The sequence below is a fragment of the Jaculus jaculus genome, chromosome 15 (genome assembly GCF_020740685.1).
Source record: "Jaculus jaculus isolate mJacJac1 chromosome 15, mJacJac1.mat.Y.cur, whole genome shotgun sequence".
NCBI classification, from domain to species: domain Eukaryota; kingdom Metazoa; phylum Chordata; class Mammalia; order Rodentia; family Dipodidae; genus Jaculus; species Jaculus jaculus.
The window spans coordinates 37,757,158-37,776,566 of NC_059116.1; the positions used below are offsets into that span (position 1 = coordinate 37,757,158).

Consider the following 19,409-nt stretch of genomic DNA (forward strand, 5'->3'; position numbering starts at 1 on the left):
GGCGACGAGGGGCTGGCTCGAGGTAATTGACATTGCAAGAACAAATAGTGGTGAAGGAAGTGAAGTTGCCCGGTTTTCGGGGTGAGCCAGTGGAAACGCTGCTACCTTGGGGTGGAGCCGGTAGTAGACGGCGAGAGGGCATTAGCCCGAGCGCCAGTGAATGGCAGCCGTCGTGGACGATGGCGATCGGCTGCCGGAAGTCAGGCCCGAAGTCTGGGTTAGCGCTCCCGGGCCAGATGGCTGGCTAGGCTGTGCACGTGGCCTGCTTGAAGCCTTGAGCATCGGTGCCTCCGGCGGTGCGCGTGGCCTGAGAGCTGGAGGAATCTCTAGGATCCTCCTGATCTCTCGCTCCAGAAATCTAAAAACTCTTTTTTTTTTTTTTTTTTTTCCTGGACTTCGGGGACCAGCTCCTTGTTCCAGTCACAAACCCAAGGATCCCTGGTCTCCACAATGGGGATCGACCCCTGGACCTCGTGTTTGCTAGCCAAGATTAATACTTGCCGAGACACGCCCCCAGCCCTCTCAACTACCCTTTCTAATAGAATTAGCTATTCCAGACACAGCCAGCAGAAAGTATCTTTATTCCTGGTTTTCTCTTTACACTTTATGTTGGACATAGCTGGCAGAAACGAGATTGGAGTTCAAACTCAGGTCTAAAGACTGTAGCCTCTAGGAGAGTACCCTTGGGAATCTTCTAACCCCAGTCCCCCAGCTGGCTTTTGTAGCAAAACAAAATAAACAAAAACCAAAAAAATAAAATAAAAAAACCAAAACAGTCCCAAAGCCTGATCCGTGGAGGGTTCTTTTGGATCCAGGGACAACTGGGTGTTCCAGGCCCTTCCTCATTGGGGTGTGTCCTCCGGTCACGACCTGTACACACCCAAGGTTTTCTTCATAGTTTCATACACTACATAGCTGATACCACCTGCTGGCAAAACTTTCAGTAACGTTGGAGTCATGCCTCGGTACAGCCCTGGCCAGCCCTGCTGGGTGAGGATCCTCCGAAAGACTCCTAGCATGGTGGGGTTGGAGCCCTCCACGGTGTCTGTGGGGACAGAGGCAAGCTCAGGACTGGGTCTGCTTTGATAGGTCATTTTAGGAGATGATTGTAGTAAATGTGGAGGGTCTGGGTCCAGTTTTGAGGGCAGTTTTACTTTTTTTTTTTTTTTTGGTTTTTCGAGGTAGGGTCTTACTCAGCCAGGCTGACCTGGAATTCACTATGTAGTCTTAAAGTGGCCTTGAAAACTCATAGCGATCCTCCCACCTCTACCTCCAGAATGCTGGGATTAAAGGTGTGTGCCACCACACCTGCCCCAGCTTACTTTTGCTAACTTTTGTTTGATGTCGTTCAGGCTGGCCAGGAAACTCAGTACATAGCTGAGGATGATCTTGAATTTCAGATCCTCCTGCCTTTATCTCCCAGGTACTGCAGTAATAGGAGTAATGGGTATGCACCACCATGCCCCTGTTACTTGGTGCTGGGACTCGAACCCAGGACCTCATTCATGCTACACAAGCCCTACTGACTAAGCTATATCCCCCAACCTCCCCCCTTGTCTTTCAAGGTAGGGTCTCACTAAAGCCCAGGCAGACCTGGAATTCACTATGTAGTCTCAGACTGGCATCTTAACTCACAGTGATCCTCCTACCTTGGCCTCCCCAGTCCTAGCTCCTCCTACTTTGGCCTCCCCACAGCCCAGCTATCCTTTTTTAAGGGATAAATTTGAGGGCTGGGGTTACATTGGGGGAATGAGTATAATAAATTTTGGTGGGTTCAGGGGTCAGCAAGCATAGCCAGGATCCAATATGGAGACTGAAGTTGGGTGTGGAAGGAGAGGATATTCAGAGCTAGTATGGCACATGGGGAGGTATGTAGGGTGGTGGCCAGTTCCAGGCCCACCTTGTGCCTGCATTCTTGTGCGCACCAAAGTCAGCGGGTAACTGGCCATCTGGCCACAGGTTGTGGACAGTGTCACAGAGGACAGGCTGACAAGGCCACTGGGGTCCTCCATGTCTCTACCCGACTTCTGCCACAAATGCCGGAGCAACTGCAAAAAAAAAGGATAAAAGAGCAGCTGAAGATATGCCTCAGTGTTAAAGGCGCTTACTTGCAAAGTCTGATGGCCTGGATTGGATTCCTCAGTACCCTTGAAAAGGCAGATGCACAAAGCGGGACATATGTCTGGAGTTAGTTTGCAATTGCAGGAGGTTTGGTGCTCCCATACTCTCTTTCTCTGTCTCTCAATAATTTTTTGTAAAGTTTTGTTTTAGTTTTTCAAGGTAGAGTCTCACTCTAGCTCAGATTGACCTGGAATTCACTGTGTAGTCTTAGGCTGGCTTTGAACTCTTTGCAATCCTCCTACCTCTGCCTCCCAAGTGCTGGGATTAAAGGCATGTGCCACCATGCCCAGCTCAAGATAATTTTTTTTTTAAAGGAGAGGGCTGGAGAAATGGCTTAGTGGTTAAGGCATTTGCCTGCAAAGCCAAAGGACCCAGGTTCAATTCCCCAGGACCCACATTAGCCAGATGCACAAGGGGGCACACATGTCTGGAGATCATTTGCAGTAGCTGGAGGCCCTGGCATGCCCATTCTCTTCCCCTCTCTTTCCCTCTTTCTCTAGCAAATAAGTAAATAAAAATAAAATATTAAAAAATAAAAAAATAAAGTGGAAAGGACTGGAGAGCTGGCTTAGCAGTTAAAGTGTTTGCTTATAAAGCCTAAGGACCCAGGTTCCATTCTCAAGGTCCCACATAAGCCAGATGTACATGGTGATGCATGTGTCTAGAGTTCATTTGCAGTGGCTAGAGGCCCTGGGGTTCCCATTCTCTCCCTCTCTCTCCTTCCCTCCCTCCTTCCTTCCTTCCCTCTGTGTGTAATAAATAAATAAAAATTTAAAAATACTTACAAAAATAAAAGTGGAGGGATTGGAGAACTGGCTTAGCAGTTAAAGCTGTTTGCTTGTAAGCCTGCCAGCCTGAGTTCAATTCTCCAAGTAAAGCTGGATGCAGAGTGGTGCATGCTGGGGAGGTGGAGCCAGGAGAGTTCAGAAGTTCATGGCTAGCTCGATTGCTGTCCTTAGACCTCCACATGTACATGGTGGAACATGTGCACCCAAACACACACACAGTGCTCAGTGGTTGAAGCATTTGAGCTCAAGCTGGAGTACCCCGAGTTCAATCCCTAGACCCCACATGAAAGCCGGATGTATGGTGGCTTCTGGAATTGTGTTCGTAGCAGTGGGGGAGGCAGAAACAGGACACTAATTAGAGAAACCCTGCCTCAAATGAGAACGTTGTCCTCTGACCCACACATACACCATGGCAAGTGTATGCCCATATTTACACATGTGCATGCACACGCACACACACAATAAAATAAATAAAGTGGCCAGGCGTGGTGTCACATGCCTTTAATCTCAGCATTTGGGAGGCAGAGGTAAGAGTATTGCCATGAGTTCAAGGCCAACCTGAGACTATATAGAGTGAATTCCAGGTCAGCCTGGGCTACAGTGAGACCCTACCTTGAAAAATGAAAACAAACAAACAAACAAACAAACTAAATAAATAAGGTAGAGAATGACTGAGAAAGGGACCCAATGTTGACTACTTGTTCCACACATGCATGAACACCCCCCACACACATGCACATGTGCACATACATGTATGTACAACCACAAACGCACACAAAATTCCATGCTTTGAGGAAGATACCCAGGGCTGACTTCATGACTCCACATGCACAAGTATGTGCACAAGCATACACAAAGAAATACACACACATGCAAAAGTTAATAAATAAAACAGGTGGGCGTGGTGGCACCCACCTTTAGCACTTGGGAGGCAGAGGTAGGAGGATCACCATGAATTTCAGGCCAGCCTGAAACTTCATAGTGAATTCCAGGTCAGCCTGGGCTAGAGTGAGACCCTATCCTGAAAAGACAAATAAATAAACAAAAACAGCTGGGTGTGATGGTACACACCTTTAATCTCAGCACTTGGGAGGCTGAGGCAGGAGGATCACCATGAATTTGAGGCCAGCCTAGGATACAGAGTTCCTGGTCAGCCTTGGCTAGAGAACCTGCCTTTAAAAAAAGGCGGGGGGGGGGGAGTCGGAGAGATGGCTCAGTGATTAAAGGTACTTGCTTGCAAAGCAAGCACTTCCCCAGTCCTATGTAAAACCAGATGTTCAAAGTGGAGGATGTGTTGGAATTCGTTTGCAGTGGTAGGAGGCCCTGGTGTACCTATTCCCTCTCTCCTTGCAAGTAAATAACTTAAAAAAATTATTCCCAAGGAAAGAGAGGGTGGGGGAACTTCAGATGCATACACCATTTTGTGCATCTGGCTTTACATGGGTCACTGGAGAATCAAACCCAGGTCATTAGGCATTGTAGGCAAGGGACTTAACTGCTGAGTAATCCCTCTAGCTGCCCCCCTCCACCCTTTTCGAGGTAGGGTTTTGCTTTAGTCCAGGCTGACTTGGAATCTACTCTAGTCTCAGGGTAGCCTCCAACTCCCGAGTACGAGTGCTGGGATTAAAGGCATGGGCCACCATACTTGGCTTAAAAAAAAAAATATATATATATATATATATATATATATATATATATATATATATATATATATACACACACACACACACACACACATACATATATATACATACACACACACATATATACACACACACATACATACTTATATATATTTAAATATTTTATTTATTTGAAAGAGAGGGAGACACAGAGAACACTATGCCCTTCTCCTGCAATGACATCTTTTTTTTTTTTTTTTTTTTTGGTTTTTCAAGGTAGGGTCTCACTCTAGCTCAGGCTGACCTGGAATTCCCTCTGCTTTCTCAGGGTGGCCTCGAACTCACAGCGATCCTCCTACCTCTGTCTCCTGAGTGCTGGGATGAAAGGCGTGTGCTACCATGCCTGGCTCACAGCAATCCTCTTACTTAGACTTTGTAAATAAAAATATTTTAAAAAACTAAAAAAGAGAGCTGGTGCATGGTGGCATACGCCTTTCATCCCAGCACTCCAGGAGGCAGAGGTAGGAGGATCGCCGTGAGTTTGAGGCCACCCTGAGACTACATAGTGAATTCCAGGTCAGCCTGGGCTAGAGTGAGACCCTACCTCAAAAAAAAAAAAAAAAAAATCTCTCCAAATCTTGAGAGAGAGAAATAAATAAATAGCCAGGTGTGGTGGCACATGCTTTTAACCCCAGCATGTGGGAGGCAGAGGTAGCCTGAGGCCAGCCTGAGACTACGTAGAAAGTTCCAGGTCAACCTGGGCTAAAGTGAGGAGACCCCCACCTCTTCCCCCAACAAAGAAAAAAAAAAAAAGAAGGAAAGGGACAGGGCAAAAATGCATGGTGAGCAGGGCTCTAGCCCGCTCCCCTTCCTCTGTGGGAGGCTCACCTCATAGACTGCCAGGTCTGTGCAGGCATAGGGGATAATGCCAAGCATGTTGGGTAGGTAGCCACGATACAGGGCACGGGTGCCATCTCGTTCTAAGATCTGCCTGGCACAGTCCAGCAGTCCCGTGTACTGGCCAGTCCTGCGCAGAGTTAGGCGAGTCTTAAGAACCTGGGGAGGCAGATGGTTTGATTAAGTATTCTTCCACACCTGTTATCCCAGTAATTTTTTTCTTTTTTCTTTTTTCATGTGATCCTCCTGCCTCTGCCTCCCGAGTGCTGGGATTAAAGGCGTGCACCACCATGCCCGGCTAGCCCAGTATTTAGAAGGCTGGATTTCAAGGGCAGCTAGGCACGGTGGTGCCCTCCTTTAATCCCAGCACTCCGGAGGTTGAGGTAGGAGGATCGCTGTGAGTTCAAGGCCACCCTAAGACTACATAGTGAATTCCAGGCCAGCTTTAACTACAGCAAGACTCTACCTTGAAAAATAAAAATAAAAAGTTTCTGTATTAGCAGGAGAGGGGCATAGCTTCCTGTAACACCAAGAACAGTGGTAGGGCATCTTATTTTATTCAGGATTTCCTGTCCATACCTGAAAGGAGTGTGACTCTGTTAGATCAGGACCTGGGGTGGGACAGACATCTTTTATGCAGAATTGGCAGGATTTCCGGTCCCATACCTGTGCTGCCTATACCCTTCTCTGGCAGAATCCACCCCAGGCCCATAGCTTTTCCTGGTAGCAGACATCCCAAGACCCTGTCATTTCCAACATCTCAGCTCTCCATTGCAACCCACGGTGGTTTAGCTTTACAACTAACTCCACACAGTGGCCTCACAGGGCCCTGCAGTGACGCTGACCCCACCTATCACCGACCACCCTTACGGGCTCCCTGGAACCATGGTGCATGACTGTCTTTCAAAACCAGGATCATGATGATGGTGACAGATGGCTTAGTGGTTAAGGTGCTTGCCTGAAAAGCCAAAGGACCCGGGTTTGATTCCCCAGGACCCATGTAAGCCAGATGTACAAGGTGATGCATGTATCTGAAGTTCATTGTAGCTGCTGAAGGGCCCTGGCATGCCCAATTTCTCTATCTGCCTCTTTCTCTCAAATACATAAATTAATTCAAAACAAAAACAAAACAGGGTTGGAGGGATGGCTTAGCTGTTAAGGCGTTTGCCCACAAAGCCAAAGGACCCAAGTTTGATTCCCCTGGACCCACATTAGCCAGATACACAAAGTGCCTGGAGGTCCTGGTGCACCCATTCTCTCTCTGTCTCTTTCTCTCTCTTGTGTCTGTTCCTCTCAAATAAATAAAAATAAACAAAAATTAAAAATAAATAAATCAAATATTTAAAAAACAAACAAAACAATAGTACATGGGCAGCACTGCCAATTTTCCCCCCAGAGGGAAGTGAAGCCTGATCTTAAAGAGCAGGAAATTTTTGGAACTTTCTTCAGGCCCCTCCTCTGAAAAGAATCAGCACTCCAAGCGGCTATCATCTCTATAACAACTGCAGTTGAAGTCTACACTCTTTAAGCCTGGGACTTGAAACTTGTTCACATTTCCTCCTGTGCCAAACTTTATATTTCTCATGCCTTTTTTGAGGGGAGGTTGTTTGTTTTTCAAATCCTGAAATTCACTATGTCTCAGACTACCTTGTACTCACATTGATCCTCCTACCTCTCCCTTCTGAATTCTGGGATTAAAGGCATGTGTCACCATCTTTTTTTTTTTTTTTTAGGTAGGGTCTCGCTCTAGCCCATGCTGATCTGGAATTCACTATGTAGCCTTGAACTAACAGTGGTCTTCTGACCTCTGCCTCCCGAGTGCTGGGATTAAAGGTATGCGCCACCATACCCAGCTTCCATTACTTAAAAAAAAATTATTTATTTGAGAGAGAGAGAAAGGGAGGGAGAATAGGCATGCCAGGGCCTCTAGCCACTGCATACAAACTCCAGGCACATGCACCCCCTTGTGTATCTGGTTTATGGGGTCCTAAGGCGTCACAGGCAAACACCTGAACCACTACCATCTTTCCAGCCCTGTTTGTTTGTTTTTTGAGGCAGGGTTTTTCTCTAGTCCAGGCTGACCTGGAATTCACTATGTAATCTCTGGCTGGCCTTGAACTCACAGCCATCCTCCTACCTCTGCCTCCTGAGTGCTGGGATTAAAGGCATGTGCCACCTTGTTCAGCCACCATGCCTGTCAAGATTTTATTTTTGGTTTATTTTGAGTTTAACTTTCTATCACGGTGGAAAGCCATGACAGGAAAACACAGCTGGGTGTCATGTCTCAGCAAGCGTGGGACTAGACTACAAAACCCCATGTCTGCCAGATGTGGTGGTGGGCACTTCTAATCCCAGCACTTGGGAGGCAGAGGCAGGAAGATCGCTGTGAGTTCGTGGCCAGCCTGAGACTACATAGCAAATTCCTGATCAGCCTGGGCTAGAGTGAGACCCTACCTCCAGGAAGGTTCCATCTCCCAAAGACTTTACAACCTTCCCGAACAGTGCCACCAACTGGGGATTAAGTATTCATACATGGGGGACATTGTACATTCCAACCACCATACTCATCCTCCTAAGTGCTGGGATTAAGAGTGTGAACCACTATGCTCAGGCTTTCTAGTTGGTTCTAGAAGAGATGGTCGTTATAAAAGAAGACTGGGGACTAGGACAGTGGCTCAGTAGATAAAGTGCTTGCTTCAGAAGCATGAGGACCTGAGTTCAAATCCCCAGAACTCACATTCAAAGCCAGGCATGGTGGTGGCATCCTGTAGTCCCAGTGCTGGGGGAGGCAGAAATAGGGGGAATCTCTGGGGCTCACTGACCAGTCTAGTTTATGTAGCAAGTTCTACGCCCATGAGAGACCCTGTGGTAACTGAGCCCAAAGGTAACATACAAGGTTGTCCTCCACATGCACATGCGCACAGAAGGGCCCAACAACCATCCTCTTCTACTCTCTAGGTTCTGTTCTGTCATCCGGCCTCTCCCTTGCACACCCATTCCTCTATGATGCTGGCTGCCACAGGCGGTGGAACAAGTGTCTGCCAGATAGTCCCTTTGCTCAGGGCTGGCTCCCCAGGATGATGCTGTGGAAGGTAGTGGGACCTTGGAAGAAGTGAGGCCCAGTGGGAGGTCTTCAGGTCATTAGGGGTGCACCTTGAATTGCACCTGACCCTATCCCTCTGTCTTGTCCTGTGGCTTGTTGGCAATGAAGGCAACATTTTGCGCCAATATTTGCTCCCCCTCCTAGAAGGCCTAAAAGCAATGGGTTGATTGAACCATGACCAAAACCTAAAAGTCATGAGTTCAGATTAACCCTTCCTGACTGTGGCTGTGGCTCCGTGGTTACAGCACTTGCCTAGCATCCACCAAGCTCTGGGTTCCATCCCCAGCACCACATAAACCTACCATCCCAGCACTCAGGAGGTGCAGAGCATGAGGATCAGGAGTTCCAGGTCATCTATGACTACAAGGCAAGTATGAGGCCAGCCTGTGCTACAGGAGAGCCTGTTGTTAAAAAAAAAAAAAAAAAAAGAGGGCTGGAGAGATGGCTTAGTGGTTAAGCGCTTGCCTGTGAAGCTTAACAACTCCGGTTTGAGGCTTGATTCCCCAGGACCCACGTTAGCCAGATGTACAAGGGGGCGCACACATCTGGAATTTGTCTGCAGTGGCTAGAGGCCCTGGCATGCCCATTCTTTCTCTCTCTCTGCCTCTTTCTCTGTCTGTTGCTCTCAAATAAATAAATAAAAATAACCAAAAATAAAAAAGAAAAGAAAAAAAAAGCAAGCTAGGCATGGTGGCACATGCCTTTAATGCTAACACTTGGGAAGTGGAGATAGAAGGATGGCTGTGCATTTGAAGCCAGCCTGAGAAGACAGAGTGAATTCTAGTTCAGCCTGGGCTAGAGCTAGATCCTACCTTAAAAATCAAAAACAAGCCGGGCATGGTGGCGCACGCCTTTAATCCCAGCACTTGGGAAGCAGAGGTGGGAGGATCACTGTGAGTTTGAGGCCACCATGAGACTCCATGGGCTACAGCTCTAGACTGTACCTTGAAAAAAAAAAATCCAAAATAACTTTTTTTTTTCCCCCTAAGGTAGGGTCTCATTCTAGCCCAGGCTGACATGGAACTCACTCTGTAGCCCAGGCTGGCCTCAAACTCATGGCAACCCTCCTACCTTAGCCTCCCAAGTGCTGTGATTGTAGGTGTGAGCCACTTGGCAAAATAAACCTTTTCAAAGTTGTAATTACCTCAAATATTTTATTCAAATGACTGAAAACTAACACAGGGGCTTCACCAGAGCCATGCACTGCAAGCTCTGTGAGGTAGATCAACCTTGTTTTCTTTAGCCACAGCCCAGTGTCAGGTGTTATTTGGCCATAGCAATGGAGCAGAGACTAAAGAACAGAAAACTGAATCATGCCCAAAGAAAGGAAGCTGGATCTAGGTGTGGGCAGTTCAAGAGAATGGGCATGCCAGGGTCTCCAGCTGCTGCAAATGAAATCCAGATTCAGGGGCACCTGTGCGTCTGGCTTAGGGTGGGAGCCAGGGAACTGAACTCAGGTCATTAGGCTTTGCAGGCAAGTGCCTTAAATGCTGAGCCATCTCTTCAGCGACTGAGCCCCTATTTTATTTGTTTATTTTTATTTATTTATTTGAGAGTGACAGAGAGAGAGAAAGGCAGATAGAGAGAGAGAGAGAGAATGGGTGCCCCAGGGCTTCCAGCCACTGCAAACAAACTCCAGATGCATGCGCCCCCTTGTGCATCTGGCTAACGTGGGTCCTGGGGAATTGAGCTTCAAACCGGGGTCCTTAGGCTTCATAGGCAAGCGCTTAACCACCAAGCCATCTCTCTTGCACCGAAGCCCGATTTTTGATCTCCATCACTGTGTAAACCAGGCATAGTGGCACAGCTTTCATCCTAGCACCCAGAGGTGGGGCAGGAGGATCAGGATTTCATGGTCATCCTCTGTTACATAGTTCAGTTTGAGGCCATTCTGGGCTACATGAGACCCTGTCTCAAAAACAAAATAATTTTTTAGCTGGTCATGGTGGCACTGCCTTTAATTCCAGCACTCAGGAGGCAGAGGTAGGAGGATCACTGTGAATTCAAGGCCACCCTGAGACTACTTAGTGAATTCCAGGTCAGCCTGGGCTAGATGAAAAAAAAAAAAAAAAGTTTTAAAATGACAAGAAAAACTGGGTGTGGTGGGGCATGCCTGTCATTCCAGCATTTGGGAAGTAGAGACAAGAGGATATAGTTCAAGGTCATCTTCAGCGACCAAGTGATTTTCTTTTTTTTGCCTTTATTTAATTTTTTGGAAAATATTTTATTTATTTATTTATTTGGAGGGGGAGGGAGAAGGATAGAGATAGAGAGAGAATGGGCATGCCAGGGCCTCTAGCCACTGAAAAAAATTCTAGATGCATGTGCCTTGCCTTTATTATTTATTTATTTATTTGAGAGCAACAGACACAGAGTAAAAGAGGCAGATAGAGAGAGAATGGCATATGAGGGCCTCTAGCCACTGCAAATGAACTCCAGATGCATGCGCCTCCTTGTGCATCTGGCTTATGTGGGTCCTGGGGAATTGAGCCTTTAACTGGGGTCCTTAGGCTTCACAGGCAAACACTTAACCGCTAAGCCATCTCTCCAGCCCTACCAAGTGATTTTGAGGCCAACATAGGCTACGTGAGATCCTATCTTAAACTAAAACACAGAAAGGGGAAAGTGTGTGTTTGTGGGGGGGGGGAGGGAATTACCATGGGATTTTTTTTATACTCATGGAAAATGATAATAAAAATTAACAAAAAAGGGCTGAAGAGATGGCTTAGTGGTTAAGCGCTTGCCTGTGAAGCCTAAGGACCCCGGTTCGAGGCTCGGTTCCCCAGGTCCCACGTTAGCCAGATGCACAAGGGGGTGCACGCGTCTGGAGTTCATTTGCAGAGGCTGGAAGCCCTGGCGCGCCCATTCTCTCTCTCTCCCTCTATCTGTCTTTCTCTCTGTGTCTGTCGCTCTCAAATAAATAAATAATTAAAAAAAATTAACAAAAAAAACATGGATTGGAGAGATAGCTTAGTAGTTAAGGCACTTGCCTGCAAAGCCCGAAGACCTAGATTCGGTTCCCCAGTACCCATCTAAGCCAGATGCACAAGGTGGCGCATGTGCCTGGAGTTTGTTTGCAGTGGCTAGAGGCCCTGAATCAACCATTCTCCTATCTGCCTCTTTCTCTTTCTTAAATAAATTAATTAAAATATTTTAAAAAACATGATGGATTGGAGAGATTGCTCAGTGGTTGAAAGGTGCTTGCTTGAAAGCCTGCTGGCCCAGGTTCAATTCCTTAGCACCTACATAAAGCCAGTTGCACAAAGTAGTACATGTGTCTGGAGTTCACTTGCAATGGCAGGAGGCCCTGGTTTCTTCCTTTCTCTCTCTCCTGGCAAATAAATAAATATGTAAAAACAAAACTAAACACCATTCTAGCTGGGCATGGTGGTGCATGCCTTTAATCCCAGCACTTGGGAGGCAGAGGTAGGAGGATTGCCGTGAGTTCAAGGCTACCCTGAGACTCCATAGTGAATTCCAGGCCAGCCTGGGCTAGAATGAAACCCTACCTTGAAAAACAAACAAACAAAACAAAACAAAACCCCAAAACCAAACAAACTAAAAACTAAACATATGTACACCAGTGTAAGAAAAGAAAGCTCCTGTGTCCAGCTAAATCCATCAAGGCATTGACAAATTAAAAAGGTGGCATCTGGGATCCTTGGAGAGCAAGGATGAATGATGTGGTGGCTATCCAGGCTGCAGATGGTGCGTAGCTCACCTTGAGAACAAGAGGTACAAGAGGTACAGGGCTGGGTTGACAGTGGCTTAAGGATCTGGCAGGTCCTGGTCTAAGCTCAGCACAAGAGCGGGGAGGGAGATGGAGAGAGGTGACAAGGAAGACAGAGGAACAAGGAGCATGGTAGAAAAGAAAGAGATCTTGGTGTGGTGGCTATGCCTGTCGTCCCAGTACTTGGCAGGAGGACTGCTGTGAGTCTCAGGCCTACCTGACCACAGATTGAGGCTCTGTCTCACAGAAGCGAGGATGAAAGGAGAGGAGGACGCTGGGCGTGGTGGCACAGCCTTTAATCCCAGCACCGGGGTAGGAGGATCACCATGAGTTTCTGGCCACCTGGTCATCCTGAGCTAGAGTGAGACTCGGGGGGGAAAAAAAAAAAGGAGAGGAGGGAGGGAAGGATGGAGAGAAGGAAGGACAAAAGAAGAGCAAGAGGGAGGAGGGAAATGAGGAATAAGGGGAAGAGGAAAAGGAGAGAGTCAGAGAAAGAAGAAGGGGAGGAGGAAGAGGAATGGAGAAAAGGCATAAGAGGAGGAGAAAGAGAAAGGGGAGGGCTCTGGAGAGATGGCTCAGTGGTTACAAGCAGTTGCTTGCAAAGTCTTAGCAGCACAAGTTTAATTCCCTACTACCCACATAAAGGCAGATGCACAAAGTGGTGCATGCATCTGAAGTTCATAATGCAGTGGCAAGATGTCCTGGCACACCTATTCTCTCTCTCCCTACCCTCCACTTGCAAATAAATAAATTAAAAAAAATGTGCTTCCTACGCTGGAGAGATGATTTAGTGGTTAAGACATTTTCCATCAAAGACAAAGGACCAGGGCTGGAGACATGGCTTAGCGGTTAAGGAGCTTGCCTGTGAATCCTGAGGACTCACGCTCGATTGCCCTGGACCCACATAAAACCAGATGCACAAGGAGTTGCATGTGTCTGGCATTCATTTGCAGTGGCTGGAGGGCCTGGCACAGCCATTCGTCCTCTCTGTCTCTCTCTCTCTCACACACACACATACACTCTCTCGTAAAAAAAAAAAAAAAAAAAAAAAAGACAAAGGACCTAGGCTGGATTCCCTGGTACCCATGTAAGCCAGATGCAATAGGTTGGTGCATAAATCTGGAGTTTGTTTGCACTGGCATAACTATTCTCTCTCTCTGCCTCTCTCTCTCTCTCAAATAAATAAATAAAATATTTTTTAAAATGTGCATCCCGATCAAGCATGAGGGCCTGGGACCATGCTAAACAGCTGGACATGGCCAAACATGCGACTTCAGTCCCACTGGGGAACAGAGACCTGAAATAGTCAGAGACCATGAAAGAATGGCAAACTTTGGGATGATCAGTAAAAGGCACCAGGATCAGTAAGAGAGACTTCAACTCCAATAAGAACAGGCACAAGAGTGATGGAGTGTAACAACCAAGGTCCCTCCCAGGCCACCCCAGTCAAGCACATGGGCCCAGCAAGGGCACATACATGTGCACATAACACACACAGCATATCACATACATACTACACACCACATCACACACTATACACACAGCCACACACCATATCACACACTATGTGCATACCACAACACACACACTATACATACCACATCACATACAATACACACACCACAACATACACACCATATAACACACTATACACACATCACACAGTATACACACACCACAACATACACATCACACACACTACATAACATATCATACACTATACACACCATATCACACACTATACACACTACATCACACCCTATACACAAAGCACATCACACACACTACACACCACATTATACACACCACATCATACCCTATATACACACTCCACAACACATTATACACTAGTCATCACATCATACACTATACACACACCATCACACACTATACACCTTACACACACACCACACATCACATACTATACACACATATATTAACACCACACCACACACTACACACTCCCATCACACACACACTCTACACACACATTACACACACACACACAACACATCACACACTATACAAACACATCATGACACACACCACACACCAAATATAAATAAGAGCAACAGTAAAAAGAAGGGGAGGGCTGGAGAGATGGCTTAGCGGTTAAGTGCTTGTCTGTGAAGCCTAAGGGCTCTGGTTCGAGGCTTAATTCCCCAGGACCAACATAAGCCAGATGCACAAGGTGGCACATGCATATGGAGTTCGTTTGCAGTGGCTGGAGGCTCTGGTGTGCCCATTCTCTCTCTATCTATCTGCCTCTTTTGCTCTGTCTGTCACTCTCAAATAAATAAATAGGAATAAACAAAAAATTTTAAAAATAAAATAAAAACAAGGGGAATGATGTAGTTAGCTCCTCGTTGCTGGTACAAACATCCAACCACCAACCAGACACAGTTCGTGGAAGGAAGGGGTTTATTTCAAGCTTACAGATCCAGGAGAACACAGTCCATGGTGGAAGAAGCTGGTTCACCTCCATGGATTTAAGCAGAGAACATCACCAACTCCCAGCACAACATGTGTAAACAGAGCTCAAACTGCTCTCCACACATGTTGGGGCTGAATTCAGATCTGCTCCCAAACACACCTTAAGGCTGGAATCCAGGATGTACCCCAGTGACACCTCCTCCAGCCAGGTGGCTGAAGACCCAGGTTACAAGCTCATTTAGGGCCTCCAGGCACCATAATCAAACTCCAGACATGTGTGCCGTCTTGTGTGCATGTGTGACCTTGCACGCTTGCATCACATTGTGTGTCTGGCTTATGTGGGACCTGTAGAGTTGAACATGAGTCTTTGGCTTCACAGGCACCTTAACTGCTAAGCCATCTCTCCAGCCCCAAGCTCAATGTTAATAAAACATCTCAACCTACGGGGCTATACATTCAAGTTATCACATTCAAACTACCACAGGAAGGAAGAGAAGGGAGTGATGGAAGAGGAGAGAGGAGGAAGTGGAAGGAGGGAGAAGGCACAAGAGAAAGATGAGAAAAAAGTGGAGAAATGGCTCAGGCATTAAAAGCACCTGGTGGGTTCAATTTCCCAGTGTCCACATAAAGACGTGGTGTGTGCATCTGGACTGTGTTTGGAGTGGCAAGAGGCCTGGTGCATCCATACTCACTATTTCTCAAACAAACGTTTTTTTTTTTTAAAGGAAAAGGAAGGGAGGAGGATGTAAAAGGAAAGCGAAGAGGAAGGTGGAAGAGAAAGAAGGAAAAAGAAAGGGGGAGAAATAGAAGGAAGAGGAGAATGGGAGGAGAGGAGGACCGTCCCAGCTGTGGCAGTCTGGGTCCCGGGGCTGTGGCGCTCATCTTACCTCCATGGGGTTGATGAGTGTCTGGGAGATGGCCACAGCCAGGGAACCTGCCAGGAGCCGCTCCTGAAAAGGTGGGGACCCATGCACTCCACAGAAGAAATTCTTACACTGCAATGAGGGACAAGCGTGTGAGAAGGGGCCATTTTGCATCTCCAGAACCTTCCTGGGCAGAGGGCAGGGGTCTGGAAGGCAAAAGGGTGTCTTGGATGAGCCCTTGGAATTTTGGAGGGCTTCAACCATGCTCACCTGCTCAAAGACAGAGAACTTGATGGCGTACTCGGGAGCGATCTTCAAGACATTGATACCATTGCCCCGCCACAGCGAGCGGAACCCGCCCTCCTGCACCAGACTGTGGAGCCCGCCCAGCAGGTTCATGAAGTTAGCCTTGGAGGAGTAGACCTGGAGGGAGGAGCAAAGAGGAGCCCCGCCCAAGCCCTCACTGTGTGTTCCAGGCTGTCACTCCACCTCTGACCACGCCCCCAGCCCTCACTGTGGGTTCCAGGCTGTCACTCTACCTCTGACCACGCCCCCAGCCTCACTGTGGATTCTAGGCTGTCACTCTACCTCTGACCACGCCCCCAGCCCTCACTGTGGGTTCTAGGCTGTCACTCCACCTCTGACCACGCCCCCAGCTCTCACTGTGGGTTCCAGGCTGTCACTCTACCTCTGACCACGCCCCCAGTCCTCACTGTGGGTTCCAGGCTGTCACTCTACCTCTGACCACGCCCCCAGCCCTCACTGTGGGTTCCAGGCTGTCACTCTACCTCTGGCCACGCCCCCAGCCCTCACTGTGGGTTCCAGGCTGTCACTCTACCTCTGACCACGCCCCCAGCCCTCACTGTGGGTTCCAGGCTGTCACTGTACCTCTGACCACGCCCCCAGCCCTCACTGTGGGTTCCAGGCTGTCACTCTACCGCTGACCACGCCCCCAGCCCTCACTGTGGGTTCTAGGCTGTCACTCTCCCTCTGACCACGCCCCCAGCCCTCACTGTGGGTTCCAGGCTGTCACTGTACCTCTGACCACGCCCCCAGCCCTCACTGTGGGTTCTAGGCTGTCACTCTACCTCTGACCACGCCCCCAGCCCTCACTGTGGGTTCCAGGCTGTCACTCTACCTCTGACCACGCCCCCAGCCCTCACTGTGGGTTCTAGGCTCTCTACCTCTGACCACGCCCCCAGCCCTCACTGTGGGTTCTAGGCTGTCACTCTACCTCTGGCCACGCCCCCAGCTCTCACTGTGGGTTCCAGGCTGTCACTCTACCTCTGACCACGCCCCCAGCCCTCACTGTGGGTTCCAGGCTGTCACTGTACCTCTGACCACGCCCCCAGCCCTCACTGTGGGTTCTAGGCTGTCACTCTACCTCTGACCACGCCCCCAGGCCTCACTGTGGGTTCTAGGCTGTCACTGTACCTCTGACCACGCCCCCAGCCCTCACTGTGGGTTCCAGGCTGTCACTCTACCTCTGACCACGCCCCCAGCCCTCGCTGTGGGTTCCAGGCTGTCACTCTACCTCTGACCACGCCCCCAGCCCTCACTGTGGGTTCTAGGCTGTCACTCTACCTCTGACCACGCCCCCAGCCCTCACTGTGGGTTCCAGGCTGTCACTCTACCGCTGACCACGCCCCCAGCCCTCACTGTGGGTTCTAGGCTCTCTACCTCTGACCACGCCCCCAGCCCTCACTGGGTTCTAGGCTGTCACTCTACCTCTGACCACGCCCCCAGCCCTCACTGTGGGTTCCAGGCTGTCACTCTCCCTCTGACCACGCCCCCAGCCCTCACTGTGGGTTCTAGGCTGTCACTCTACCTCTGACCACGCCCCCAGCCCTCACTGTGGGTTCTAGGCTCTCTACCTCTGACCACGCCCCCAGCCCTCACTGTGGGTTCTAGGCTGTCACTCTACCTCTGACCACGCCCCCAGCCCTCACTGTGGGTTCCAGGCTGTCACTCTACCGCTGACCACGCCCCCAGCCCTCACTGTGGGTTCTAGGCTCTCTACCTCTGACCACGCCCCCAGCCCTCACTGGGTTCTAGGCTGTCACTCTACCTCTGACCACGCCCCCAGCCCTCACTGTGGGTTCCAGGCTGTCACTCTCCCTCTGACCACGCCCCCAGCCCTCACTGTGGGTTCTAGGCTGTCACTCTACCTCTGACCACGCCCCCAGCCCTCACTGTGGGTTCTAGGCTGTCACTCTACCACTGACCACGCCCCCAGCCCTCACTGTGGGTCCCAGGCTGTCACTCTACCTCTGACCACGCCCCCAGCCCTCACTGTGGGTTCCAGGCTGTCACTGTACCTCTGACCACGCCCCCAGCCCTCACTGTGGGTTCTAGGCTGTCACTCTACCTCTGACCACGCCCCCAGCCCTCACTGTGGGTTCTAGGTTGTCACTCTACCTCTGACCACACCCCAGCCCTCACTGTGGGTTCTAGGCTGTCACTCTACCTCTGACCACGCCCCCAGCCCTCACTGTGGGTTCCAGGCTGTCACTCTACCTCTGACCACACCCCCAGCCCTCACTGTGGGTTCTAGGCTGTCACTCTACCTCTGACCACGCCCCCAGCCCTCACTGTGGGTTCCAGGCTGTCACTGTACCTCTGACCACACCCCAGCCCTCACTGTGGGTTCTAGGTTGTCACTCTACCTCTGACCATTCCCCTAGCTCTCATGGTGAAGTCTAGTTTGTCAAGTTAACACTGACAACGCCCCCGACCTTTCTCATTTAAAAATGTTACTTTATTAATTAATTTATTCTGGACAGAGAGGTGGGCAGATAGAGAATGGATGCATCAGGGCCTCCAGCCACTGCAAACAAACTTCAGACACATACACCACTTTTTGCATCTGGCTTATGTGTGTCCTGGGGAATCAAACCTGAGTTCTTTGGCTTTGCAAGTAAATGCACTAACCTCTAAGCCATCTCTCCAGCCCCCTTCTTATTTTTAAATCCAAGGTTTTAATATTTTTATTTATTTGAGAGATAGAAAGAGGGAGACAGGGAGAAAGAACAGGGCCTCCAGCCACTGTGAAAAAACTCCAGAAGCATGTGCCACTTTGTGACCTGGCTTTACATGGGTGCTGGAGAATCAAACTCAGGTCATCAGGCTTTGCAGGCAAGTTCCTTAACTGCAGTGCCATCTCTCCAGCTACCTCCTCATTTTTTGGTCTCACTAAGTTGCCCAGGCTGGCTTAAAACTTACTCTATAGCTCGCTTCTTATTCTTTACACCTATCCAAATCCCTCTTCCTGGTGATGCACATCTGTAATCCCATATCAGGAGGCTGAGCTGAGGCAGGAGAATGTTAAGTTTAAAGCCAGCCTGAGAAATTTAGCTAAATCTTGTCTCAAAATGACAGTAAAAGGAGGGCTGAGTATGTAGCTCAGTAGTGAGCGCTTGCATAGTGCCTGCAAAGACTTGGATTTATTTTCAGTAGCCCCTCCATCCAAAATCCTACTTTCTTGACCTCTAAACCTTCTTGCCTGGCTCCACGTTGGTTCTGTAGCTGCTGGTTTTCTTCATCGATACCCAACCCCTCTTCATGTCCTGTCCCTGTCTACTTCCACCACTCCAATCTCCACATTGCCCTACAAGAAGCCCACTTCCAACCAGACCATATCCTGAGCTCAGTCAACACCACCTCTGTGTTTCTCCTGCCTCCCACCCCAGCACACACCTGCATGTAGACCCTGGCGCGGTCCAGAGGGGCTGTGCCCGTGCGAGACACTGCCCCAGCCATGGCTCCAGACAGCAGCAGTTTCCACAAGGCCCCACTGTCACCCACTTCTAGGATGTCCACGGGGACCATCAGTTGTTCTCCTGTGTCCAGAAC

The 19,409-nt window shown here is 49.0% G+C and overlaps 1 protein-coding gene across 1 annotated transcript; it reads right to left on the reverse strand.

Annotated features, from left to right (window-relative positions):
* Window positions 1-564: 564 nt before the first annotated feature.
* On the reverse strand, window positions 565-19,409 carry Slc25a41 (solute carrier family 25 member 41). Its single transcript, XM_045135116.1, has 6 exons — window positions 19,254-19,409; window positions 15,828-15,980; window positions 15,582-15,689; window positions 5,420-5,587; window positions 1,901-2,048; window positions 565-1,045 (listed from the first exon to the last, which is right to left on the reverse strand). The coding sequence occupies exons 1-6, from the start codon at window positions 19,383-19,385 to the stop codon at window positions 864-866; spliced, it is 891 nt and encodes a 296-aa protein (XP_044991051.1). The 5' UTR covers window positions 19,386-19,409; the 3' UTR covers window positions 565-863.

Coding starts and splice junctions, on each gene's coding strand:
- Slc25a41 (XM_045135116.1), bottom strand. CDS start 19,385: ATGGTCCCCGTGGACATCCTAGAAGTGGGTGACAGTGGGGCCTTGTGG. Junction 15,690..15,827: donor AGTTCTCTGTCTTTGAGCAG/GTGAGCATGGTT, acceptor CCCTCATTGCAG/TGTAAGAATTTCTTCTGTGG. Junction 1,046..1,900: donor CACAAGAATGCAGGCACAAG/GTGGGCCTGGAA, acceptor CTGTCCCCACAG/ACACCGTGGAGGGCTCCAAC.